At 33.6% G+C, this 13,274-nt stretch overlaps 1 protein-coding gene across 1 annotated transcript in view; it reads right to left on the reverse strand.

Annotated features, from left to right (window-relative positions):
• Positions 1–13,274, reverse strand: part of LOC149781933 (general transcription factor IIH subunit 2-like) — a 49,356-nt gene that overhangs the window by 35,288 nt on the left and 794 nt on the right. The window contains exons 2-4 of the mRNA XM_089936133.1: positions 11,076–11,190; positions 9,430–9,516; positions 1,806–1,911 (exon numbers count right to left, since the gene is read on the reverse strand). Of these exons, the coding sequence (XP_089792259.1) occupies positions 1,806–1,911; positions 9,430–9,516; positions 11,076–11,190 (308 nt within the window). The remainder of the gene's footprint in view (positions 1–1,805; positions 1,912–9,429; positions 9,517–11,075; positions 11,191–13,274) is intronic.

The following is a 13,274-nucleotide window of genomic DNA, read 5'->3' on the forward strand; positions in this document are numbered from 1 at the left end:
ATGCCATTATTTCTGTCCCCAGCCTGGATATATCTGTCTCCAGTCAGATATGTTCTGCTTACAGTCTAGTCCATTTTTTTCCCTTCTTCTGCAGCAGGAAAGGGGACTCATAGGAGGGGTTGCCTATCTAGAGGTGGATCACAAAGACGCAAATAACAATTACATCTAAAGTAAGAATCATTCAATTACTTTTTTTAAAATATTCAATTAATTTAAAAATTACATGCATGCTATGGAATAAAAGTGATAAAACTTATTTTAATGTTATTTTCAATAATTATAAATAGTCATCAACTACAACATAAATCTGTTCCAGAAACCTTGTTGTTGTTGTTATTGTTGTTGTAGGGTTTAAAGCCATTTTTCAGTACACGATAGGCTATACATGGTGGCCAGTATTAATGGTGGAGGAAGAAACCTTGTAAATAAAAAAAAAAATATGCAAGTACAATTCTCCATTCATTCTATTTTCTCAGTGCTTCAGAATGTATAACAGACAATGCTTTTCTGAATCTTTCAAGTGTCAAAATTCTCACCAATCATCATAGGACTCTTCCTCTCTTTGTTCAGATTTCTATCAATTTTCCATTTACACTGAGAATGTCTGACAAACATTTTGCATTAATTGATTCCATCACTGACAACTATATCACGGTAAAAATTAATCTGTAGCTAATACATGGAAATGCTGTGATTATAAAGGAATTGATCATGTAAATGATCAACTGGTTATCATCTGGTACCCTTTCTGGTATGGTTCATAATCTAACACTTTTACTTTAAGGTAACTGCATGTCACACTGACTTGAACTGAGCAATACTGTACTTCAGAACTGTTAGTAACTATCCATATATGTCCATCAATTCCATTTTTCTACCCACTGCAGTCGAATGTATACTGACGATATCTGAATCTTTCTGACATCAAATTTCATAGTAGTGGTCAAAGGACTCTCCCTTTTCTTGTTTAATCAGATTGCATTCACTTTTCATTCTGGACAGAAAATGTTAAATGACATTTTGCACTTTTTGCAAAACTTAATCCTTTATTGGCAATTCAGAGTTATCACAAAAGAAGCTCAGCGTTTACAAAGGAAGTGAGATTGTCATGTTATTGACTTTTGTCTTTTTAGTCTGGTATCCAGTAAAGAACATTTTAGAACCTATGAGATAAAAGGGTAGTGTACCAATTTACTCTCTGGCAGCCTGATGTTGAGCTAACTTGAGCTGAACAATACAGTGCTTCTCAAAGAATTTTAACTCCAAACTGTGTGATACTTTCTCTGCTCACTTGTTTTCAATGGCAAGAACTCCTAGCTGATTTATGAGGTTCTGTTCACCATACATGAATGTATTTCATAACTCTGTTACTTTCTCTGCTTGCTTGTTGTGAATTGTAATAATTCCTTGCCAATGTATGGAATTCTGTTCCCAGTATATAAACTTACTGCCTAGCTCTTTTACTTTCTCTGCTCATTTATTTCCATTGGTAATAATTCTCAGCTGACATATGGGATCACAGTACTTACCTCCTACCCAGGTTACATTCACTGTTTGCTTATTTAAAGCGGTAATAAACTCTCAGCTGACATGTGATTCTGTTCACAGTATATGAATTTACCTCCAAACTGTTACTGTAATGTCTCACTTTTTTCTAGTGGTAATAATTCCCAGCTAACTCATGGGATTCTCTTCACATGACATGAACTTACCTCCTAACTCTGTTACTTTCTCTGCACGCTTATTTCGAGTGGTAATAATCCCCAGCTGACTTATGGGATTCTCTTCACATGATATGAACTTACCTCCTAACTCTGTTACTTTCTCTGCACGCTTATTTCGAGTGGTAATAATTCCCAGCTGACTTATGGGATTCTGATCAAAGTATTCCTCAATGAAATGCTCCAGAAGCTGAAAGACAGCATAAAAAATACAATTATTACATAATCAAGTCAGTCTGAAGAATGAGACTAAAACTGTTACATCATATATATCATAAAGATTTTCACTACATGCCAATCAAGTATGGTTCCTAGAGGTACATAGTATTACTGGTATAATGTTTTACAATAGTATCCCTAGAGGTACAGTGGAACCCCGCTATAACGCAATAACTGGGGTCCAAAAAATTGGATCGCATTAATATCGGGGTCGTGTTAATGCGGGATTTTACAGTATTTTACTTTTTTACAGAGAACAACTCATTGGCAAATATATGTGTATTCATGTCTAATGTATATGATGAATAGGGTATCAACATCGTTTACTTTCATGACATCGTGGCATTCAGGTCATCTATAATGCATGTAATTCCATTGAAAGATTGCACACAGATTTACAATATTCAATAATTTTTTCCAGATCATTGTGTCTGAATTCAACGTCTAATATACAGCATGAACAGAGTATCAACACCGTTTACTTGCCGTCTGATATGAGTGCCATCAGGGATTGAAATTAATCCATAATATATGTAATTCCATTGCAACCACTGCATACATATTTAAACTATTCAATAATTTTGTCATACATCATTATGTGTCTGAATTCAATGGGAAAAATTAACAGCAAAATCAGGTTAAGAAAGATGAAGCAAGTGTACGGTTCATTACATTCCAGGGTCTATGAATGGTGTCTGTACAAATTTCATACTGCTAAAATTTTCTCATATGCGTTTCCATGTACATTTATCCACTGCAAATTTCCAATAATTAATGCTTGTACGCCTATTCATTTGAAAGACTACAGCAAGAATAATTACCAATCAACACATGCTTTCAGCGTGCATATAACTTTTACTTCAGATTTTGTGAATATCAAAAGAAACGTGTGAAAACTACTATACTAATCATTGCGCAAAGTGCAGAGAATGACTTGCATTTGTGAACTTGCTTTTCCATAACGGTAAAATAATTTTATAAAAAATAGGAAATTAATAATGAGTTCATAAACAAACACCATACCCATGTAAAACATGAGAACTAAGTGCAGTAGGCTTGCAATAATCACGAGTCACTTTAAAAAAAAAAAAATTTTAAGCAGAATTAATTGAAGACAATCACAAAGACGACTTACCGGCTTTACTCACAGATCAGTAACAAGTAACATTTCCGATAATGTTTATTTTGGCATAACACATCAAGAACCTGGTGAAATTGTTAAATTCCAGAAGCCAAGCCACGATCGTATTATATTAGAATTCATACTCAAACTCTTCCCCAAAATGATAATAAACGTTTTACACACTATTTCTCGTACTTTAAAAAAAATATTTTTCCGGGTACAAGAAAAATACAAGTATATGTATTTAAAATTTCAGGAACCACGCCATGATTGTATTATATATCATATTATATTTGAATTTATACACGATCTCTTCCCCAAAATGATAATAAATTTTTTGGCACAAAGTGCAGAGAATGAATTGCGTTTGTGAATTTGCTTTTCCATAATGATAAAATACTTTTATTAAAATATTAGGAAATTAATAAAGAGTTCATAAGTAAACCCCATACACATGTAAAACCAGAGAACTAAGTGCAGTAGGCCTGCGATGGTCATGAGTCACTTTTAAAAAATTTTTTAAAGCTAAACGCATGTACAATTTCATACCCTTTCAATTACCAGCTAATAAAGCAGACATTTTTTAATGATTGCATCTAACACCACCGCCAAGCCCAGCAAACATGTTGGTGGCTTTTGTTTTTTGATGTTTATTAAATTGTGAGAATCTTTTATCAACCACTGCATTGTTTGCTGCTTGGTTGTGTATGCAGTTAAAGAAGAAACACATGCTGACTATTGTTTGAGCAACGATTGTATACAGAATTAATTGAAGACAATCACAAGGACGACTTACTGGCTTTACTCATGGACCAGTAACAAGTAACATTTCCAAAAATGTTTATTCTGGCATAACACTTCAAGAACCTGGTGATATTGTTAAATTTCAGAAGCTACGCCACGACTGTATTATATTAAAATTCATATGCAAACTCAATCCCAAAATGATAATAAACATTGGACACACTATTTCTTGTACTTACAAAAAATAAAATCCCAGTACAAGAAAAATACATATACATGTATTTACAATTTCAGGAACCATGCCACGATCATATTAAATTTGAATTCATACATGATCTCTTCCCCATAATGATAATAACATTTTTATTCATTATTTCATGTACTTTAAACAAAAAATATTTTTTCATGCGTGATTGAATATGTGAAATTTCAGGAGCCATGCCACAACCGCGTTATATCCAAATTCACATCATAGCGGGGTTGCACTGTATATACTTCAGTACTTTTTCATTCTACCCGTACTTTATTAGTTTCTATCAGTAAGGAATGTATGCAAATTTTCAAGTAATTCTGTCACAAATTTAATCATATTAAAAGCATGTTTACTCTTTTATGACAAAATAATTGGACAAACTATTTTTTTAAAAATGAAATAGTTGTATTTGTCTCAAATTAATTTAAATTATTATCAATAATTATATTCATTTTTATGAAACTTCAATCATATGTTTGACAAGTGTCAAATATCCAACATGGTGGCCAAATGAAATTTTGTGAAAAATATTTGGGCCAAATCGAAATATGGAAAAAATTTGGACTAGAAGAAGAAGAAAATATGTAATTTTTCTTGTTATTTCTTAGCATCTGTTACTGTGTGTATGTGTTGTGTTAAATACATGCATTATGTTGTGAGACCTAGAACTATCCTAGATTTTCACGGAGCTGTTATTTTCTTTCTGAATTTTACATAATTTCTCAAGTTCACTAAATATTTTCGTGTTTGTCGAGTCGGTGTATTTTATGTCTTCTGGCTCTCTCCGCTAGCACCCCACTCAAAGTTTCCTTGCCTATTACATAATACTGAAGCTAGTATACTGTAGGCTTCAGTACCAACACTTTCTATTCTTATGAACAATCTTTGTAATGTCAGCACAATGCTGCTTACAGGGTGTCAGCTATAGAGTAGGATTAGACAGCTGACTTTAGATGCAGTTTTTAGATCACAACTTAGCAGATTACACATACTGTACATGTAAGGTACTGACCATTCAATTTTCAAGTGGTGGGGGTGGTGGTTTTCTTCCGAGCTGAGATATTTTATTTTATTTTATCTCAGGATAATTATTCTTTGCAAAGAATCATGGATATAACATGCTTATGCTGCTATCTTGCTCTAAATTTATAATTTTTCAGGTATCTGAGACCTGAAAATGTGCAAACGAAAAATAAAATACTGCAGGCCCCTGCCTCACAAAAATATATTTTTGGTCCCTCATATAACTTAGGTATACTATGGTACATATGGTATTTTCAAAATTACCATGGTACAAAAACCATGAGTAAAGTTTAAGCAATTCCCAGAATACTGGAGAAGTTCTGAACCTTTTGGCTTTACATTCAAACAACTTCTTCATGTTTTGGCAAATCTTTGAACTTTGCAAACCGAGCATAATGCAAAACCCAGACATCACACTGTACTGCCATTTTCATACTTAAATCTTCAAATGTCAAAGAATCCTATGTGAAATAAAACCTATCTTTGTCTGAAAAGTTAGATCAGACATATGTTGAACAAATTTAAATCTTTAATAATTACACTGAATTCACTATTTATCACAGGGTATAAATTTCATGGTTCTTGAAGTTGCTATAAACTAAGAATTTATATACCCAAAGAATGATAATCTTTCTTTTAAAGGAGGAACTCTTTTCCAATCCATGAATTTATGAACCAGCAAAACTTGTTTTTTACAAAACCACAAAAAATGATACCCATGAAAACAAATACACACCAGTCAAGAAATTGAAATGGCTCTTTTAAAGTTTAGTAAAAAGCAGGCTGACATTTCATCTCATATGATTCATATTTGTAAAATTTTTGTCTTTGATAAAATGTTCCAGTATTGTCTGGCTTTGAGGAAGAGTCAAGTAAATTATTTAGGGTTAAAATGTATATGCCAAAAGTAAAGAGAAATGGATTGATAAATAATTACATACACAAACAATGTCAATCACCTGAAAATGGGGAACACTTCCAAATTACTTCCCTTTCCTAAGTTAGGCTCCTTCCTGTATACCAGATGTTAACCAGTAAGCTTGAGCAAATCATTGAGAATACTATCATTGCTGAGAGGTGTGGAGTGTTTAACAACTTCAGACTTGAGTAGCTATTCTTAAAGAATTACATTAACATCATTGCTTGACCAGTGGACAGGGGAGTTAATTTGAAAGAGTTTCTTTCCTTTAGACCTCAATGTAGATGGAGAAATACAAAAAAGTTTTGTTTTTTTCGTGAAATAGTTTAATTAATTTTCCTATGTGAATGTGATCTGTGAATATAATCAATGAAGAAATGCTTGGTGTGTGAAAGAAACTGATCTAAAATGGTTCAAAATGCTAAGTGTGCATCAACACACAGATACACTTATATATTGCATAATATATTGTATAATGCTAATTATGTTGTGTTAGGGTGCAACAATTTTGCACATGCTCTTGCAACACATTTTTGTTTTGGTCAGTATGACATGTAAAAATTAACTTTAACGCATGGGGTAGGCTCGCAATAAATCGCTGCCTCCAAAGGATGGGATATGCTCTGGTTTGGGGGAATAATTGAATTTTAATTAGGACCTGGGAGGATAATAGTGAGAAATATAGAAGACAAGTTAACATAGGATTAAGTACAGTAAAGTGACAAAGTAGAGACAATCCAGAAGCAATATAATGAAATTTTCAGGAAACAATATTAACATAGGAAGAACAGAGACAATCATGCTAACTTGACTGGGCATTTTAAATTGTTGGCAGTCGGAGAAAGTTAATCATGACTGGCTAAGCTAAACAAAAACGGGTGTTCTTCCCAGAGGAAATTCAATGTTGTTAATAATCTCCCTTGCAAAATAATTCAGTACAAGTTTTTCTGTTGACGGGGAAGCGAGACTCAAAGCCAGCAGAAGGTATTTTCCTTGTTAAATTGTCCAAGGGACGGGCATCTGGAAAGTTGAGGATATGGAAAATAGAGATTCAGTTTCACAGAAAATGAAGTAAGTTGGAAATTAAGGTCTCAATCAATATGTTCATCAATATAAGTTCATATTTATTGAATTTATTCATTTTAAATTCATACGTCACTTTTCCATGAGCTTAGAAGCAAATGGTTTGCATGCATTTATTTTTAAATGTTATATGACTCATGTATTCTATGGATTTCATGCATTACTTCTGATACAAATTGTGTGAATATGTGAATTTATGTCTTAAATTATATGTATCATATATTCTAGGAACTGATTTTATGATATCAAGATATGTTATGTCAAGGAATCGCTAGTTAGCAAGTAATGTAGATAGGATAACGAGTGAATTCCATTAATTCAGTCGTGTAATTAAGTTCTTTCCAAGCAAAAAATTAGCACATGACAACCAATATAGTCCAGTTAGTGATTTACAGCCCACAGGGGCATAGTAATATTTACTAGGATGTCTAATTATGTCATGGCTCCAGTTATGAATGTGGCTAGTAGCAAGGAGAAAGACATTAAATTTATAATGATATGGTTGTGCGTGTCAGGTTGCAAACTGATGTTAGCCTTAGTCTGCTGAATTATGATAAGATGATTATTTACATAACCAGAGTGGAAATATTGTTTGAAGCCAGAACAGAATAAAAACCTCAAAAATATTTCTGTTGCATTTTATTTATCTTAAGGACAAAATAGCTCCATACATGCACCAGACAGAGGGGAAAAGACAACAAACAGCCAAGTTACAGTTGATAACTGGAAGAAGCCGGAGAGATAGATTAAAGTGGAAAAGGAATACGGTGACTCTGACTTGTCACTGACATTGAATTTGATAGGACTCAAAGCAACCAGGCTATGCTGGTATGCTGAACAATAAGTTTGATTGTTCGCTCAATTTTATGATGAAGTTTGTTTAATCAGCATAACAGAATGACTAATTGTATATCTTATAAATTTAGTAATTCTATTTCTAAGAGAAAATGTATCATTCAAATGTCATGTTCAATTTCATTTTGCTTTGGTAATTGATTAAACTGTTACCTTTTACATATGGGTCTCGTGTTGTTCCATTCTCTGCTGAGATATGTTATTCCATTAGGTGGCGCTATACAGTTTCGCATTTTGCATAGGGTTAGGATTTTAAAGAAAAAGAATGTCCCCGGCTTTCCTCACTGGTTATACTGGCTATTTAAAAAAGACCTTGTACATCTTAGGTATAATGCAAAGAACCTTTAATTCCCTTTATTTTGGTGTATGATTGATGGGTGTACTATGGGTTATAGAGTATACAGCTTGGCCTTACTTCAAATGTGCACCTTTCAAAAAAGTGCTAGCTCTACTTGGTCATTTTCACTTCCTGAACTTCAGAGGTAAATTGTATAAAAAAGAGCCGATAACTTTTTTTACATTTTATATATTTGGTAATTCATTCATTGCACTTTCAGAAGCTGGTATTGTCTAGTCTGGCAAAATTCATTTTCCCTATTTTAATAGCTGCTATGTATAGTGTATTTTAGACTAATTCAGACTGATTTTTTAACACAAGGGAGCAGTCATTTTAATTAGAAGTGTGCTTAAATCATGTAAAATTTCCAAAAGTACAATATCCAAAAGAAATATCATCCACATCACATTAATGTAGCATAGAGGTATGCAAACATTCTCTCCAATGTGCATGTTTTAAATGCGAACTACTTCACCTTACATACGTCACTCTCTCAAAAGTACATATTATCTGGTAAGCACCACCTTAATTAATTTCATATTTTATGTCAATAATTACTGAATCATATCCTAGAAAACAATAACCAAACCAGGTGCCACATAACAATTGGTGAGCACCTAACATGCTGTAATGCTACAATATTACATTGAAAATCTTCCCTGGCTATATATAAACCAATGTTGATGATAAATGAAATAAGAAAATCACCTTAAAGAAGCTGTCATATACATAGACTGTATTATGAAATTAAATCATAATCATAAAAAAGTTCAATGATAAATCAGACACATCAGACATTCAGACATAAGATAAACAGAATCTTGAAAAATAACTGAAGTTCAAATTTTTGTATAGAAAATAGTTCTCATTGGTAAGCAACCTTTCCGTCAAGTACAACTGTTTCTGTGTGAATTATCCAGAAATCCAGCACAGTAGATTTGACCTGATTTTTTCAAGTTACAAAATATGCAATACCATACAACAACCTAATATATTTCCCTGACCGCTTGCTCATATTGTAGTTTTCTTGACAAAACTTGCTGACTCTTAAAAACTGAACATTTGCTTACTTTGCCCTGTCATGTGGAAACATGCAGCACAGGAAGAGTTTATGGACACTGGTAAAATGAAGTGGTGGCTTTATGGCTTTACCTTCAGTGTGGAATGAAGTCTGGTTGGTTTCAGATCCTGGTCTTCCATTGCTGCAGACATGTCAATGATGATAAACAAATGACGCATCTGCAAGCAAAAGTAAATACATAAATTGCTGTACATTCAAATTTACACTTCAATTCCAGTCAATACAATATTTGGCTTGGTGCTTCTATGGCACAGCAAGGTTATTTTATGCCGAGGCAAATGAAAAAAGTAACTTGTCCAAGGGCACACTACGGTAGCCAACCTAGACTGATTCAATGGTGGGATTTCAACCTGCATCCATTCAGTTGAGAGTATAGTGTCATCCAATATAATATAACTATAGATACTTTACCCATTGATTCTAAACAGGATGCAGACAGTCAGAACAAAAAGACACGTTCTGGCAGGTCAGAAAATGTAGGTGTTTAAAACAACATAGCCACATAGCAGACAAAACTGCTCTAAAACTTGCCAACACCACCTCAGCCAAACAAAAACAAGAAGCTGACCAGTGTCTACATGCTGTGCCTGCCCCTGAGCTATATTCCAGATCCAACGTGGATGTGAAAACAAATTATACTGAAATAAGAGGAAAGCAATAAACTTGAGCCACCAGTTTTAATCTTGGGTAAAAATGGACAGATAAACCCAAACAAATGCCAAAATCGATCAAAATGTTGAAATTCTGCCAAGCTAGGGTTGACAAATGTTATGAGTTTAGATAACGAAATACTTTAATAGCTAAAATAATTATGAAAATATTTTTATAAGAATTTATACTCTAATATTATCCACACAAAGAAAATAATAATAAAAATTCAGAGCTAATAATATGAAAAGTATTTCTTCCAGGAACACAGCATGTCCCTAGTGCAATTACTCTCATTCGGTATTTCTTAAAATTTACGGATTGTTCCATGCCACATTACCATCAAATTATGAACATCCAACTATGTCTTATTCATGTGGATCTAAACATATCAAATGAACCATCCTTAAGTTTAAATATTTGAATTCTCATGTTTAACTATAAATGCGTTCACAGAACATAAATGCCCCACCTCACCTCTTTTTGAAAACTTAACCAAACCAACTATAGCACAAATTGTCCATCACAGTTAACTACTTCTGGCATAAATAGAAGACATAAATGCAGAGATGTAAGACTCTTTCACTAACAATATTTGTGAAACTGACCTTACCCCAAAACTGAACTGAAAACTGTGAATCCTGATATATAGGTCAAGGTGACCTAAATTAGTAGATAGATATACTGAGCACCAAAAGTCATCACCAAACAAGAGCACATGATTGTACCGATAACAATCTCAATGAAAATTAAGGCAAATCTTAAAAGAATTCATTGTGATGAAAAATATGTCACAACAACATTTTCTTCTGCAGACTAGTATTGTATTCAACAAAAGTGACATGACACAGTAGCCAATAATACCTAGAAATTAACTTAAATAAAGCCTAATCAAGGTGTGGTGAACAGATGGGTATGGATAACACTACAATGTGCTGCTTCAACATAAATGACATGCCAATATTACTAGACATGAAGCATGCTCTTACACATCAGACAGAATCATACAGTGGCAGTATTTATTCTGTAGAGCCATGTGATGACTGCAATTCAATCAAGAGGTTTTTACCATCCCCAGACGAATGTTGCCCAATTTGTCCAGCAGCCTCCGTCGCTTTGCCTTAAGCGCGATATCATCAACACTAGCCTGTAGCAGCCCTGCTGCATCTTCAGTTAGTTCCTCCCTGCAAAAGAAAATAATCTGGAGTTTAATTTTGCTGATTGAAGTTTGAACTTGTATCCTGCTCTTAATCCTCACATTTTATTTATTTTATTTGCATATTTTCCTTAATTACAACAGCTATAAGAACGTTCTCTTTCAACACCTGTTTAAACTTTATGGTTCATTCCATTGTTTTTTTCGAAACTTGTATCTTGTTAGATCTAAGGGTAACCTTTTGTAGCCATGTGACCTTTCTCTTCTAACCTTTTTTTTTTTAAATTGTTTTTCTTATAACTGATATAAAAATTTGCATTCTCTAGATCGAAGCACATCTCTTTGGAGCTAATGTTATCCATTTCATGCAAAAAAAATAACTATAAATACAACTTTCCATTCTGACACATGAACATTGACAGTGTATGGCACATAATGCAATCTTATTCTCAGGTAGAATTCAATACAATGTTGCATAATCATGCTAACCTCAGACTAACCAGGCCACTACATGTACCAAGCGGTTTCAGCAAAAATAACGTTTTCAATAGTAGATATGATATGATCTAACACAAAAATCATAACTGTCAATGAGGTATGGAAAGTCAAATGAAATTTAGATTATGCCTCTACAAAATTTCTAATGAAGGATCAAAATTGTGACAAAAGATTTTCCTTAAAAAACATAAATCCTGTTGTAAGAATGACATCAATTTATCTGATTGGGATGAAAAAGACATCAACATACAAGTCTTATCTCTGTCCAACTTGCTCAAAATATGTACAGAATGCTTATGAAGTATAACAAACTATTGGGCCGAGTGGTCTAAAGCGCTCTCCATTACGGATCACTGCCATCTCACCTCTGTCTGCGGCGGTTCGAGTCTAGGATTCGGCCAATGTGGGTATGTGAGAAAGCTTGCCAGTAGTTTCCCATGGGTCGGTGGTTCTTCCCGGGTTCTTCCTCCACCATTAATACTGGCCGCCATACATAGCCTATCATGTGCTGAAAATGGCGTTAAACCCCACAACAACAACAACAAACTATTGGGCATAATGAAGTGTCTTTTTATTCATGCAAGTGTAAGTTACAGTATAGGTTCTTTCTTAGATTTTTGTAAGGGATAAAACCTGTGCAGACTGTGAGTCTGGTCTATCACTGTTTACAAGAAGGAAAATGATTTTACCGATAGCATGTAATGAGTTTTAGTGATACTGACATGATCTTAAAAATTAGGCTGACAGATAAAGGCTTCCAAAATAAAAATGTTGCGAAGAAAATAAACTGGAAATGTTGTTTGTTGTTTCTCTTTCATATGCCATAAGGCATATGTCTTTATGATACATGCAAACAATACAATACCAAGGATACTTTCTGAGTACAACCTGAAAATATACAGTTGAAAACAAAATTGTTCATGATATTCTTTACAATAGGGGACTGAAATCCTTGACCGGTGATAGAGCAAATGCAAGAAAATCATAAACTGACAGCAAAGACAAGCTTTTCACCATCAAACTCATGAAATTTATGGTCTCATTTAAGAAGTTGCCAGACGTCATATAAAATTCTTACCTTTCCGATTGTTTTGCTAACTTCAACTCTTTATAACTGGTCAAAGTTTTGTTTTGATCCAAGTATATTTTCATTTATTCTTAACAAAACCATTCTAATCTGACTGCCATGTAACAACTTCAAATACTGCAATTTATATAGAAATGCAAAGTTTAAAGAAACAACCCAGTATTGAAAAGTACCGAAAGTCTACAAAAATACTCCCTTTCTAGCACATGTGAACCTAAATAACATTCTTTCACATGCACCAGTTTTAGTCAGATGGCAGTAAAATCCATACTCATTATTAATGATTGCAGAGTAAATCTCCAGTGCTTATGAATGCATTTAATGGCTGTCCTTGTGATCATGCATTATATTTTCAAGCCCTATCCTTTTAATGAAATGGACAATGGAATTTCCCACCTGAATGTTATCAAGTTCGAGAAAAAATCCTCTACTTAGTTTTATTTGGTGTGGATAAAATCAAAAGAATGGAGGTAATCATGTGAACAGACTGGAACAAGTTGGAATTCTTCATATGTGTGAGACATTTG

Source organism: Sinohyriopsis cumingii, chromosome 15, assembly GCF_028554795.1.
Source record: "Sinohyriopsis cumingii isolate HCF-2022 chromosome 15, ASM2855479v2, whole genome shotgun sequence".
Lineage (NCBI taxonomy): Eukaryota > Metazoa > Mollusca > Bivalvia > Unionida > Unionidae > Sinohyriopsis > Sinohyriopsis cumingii.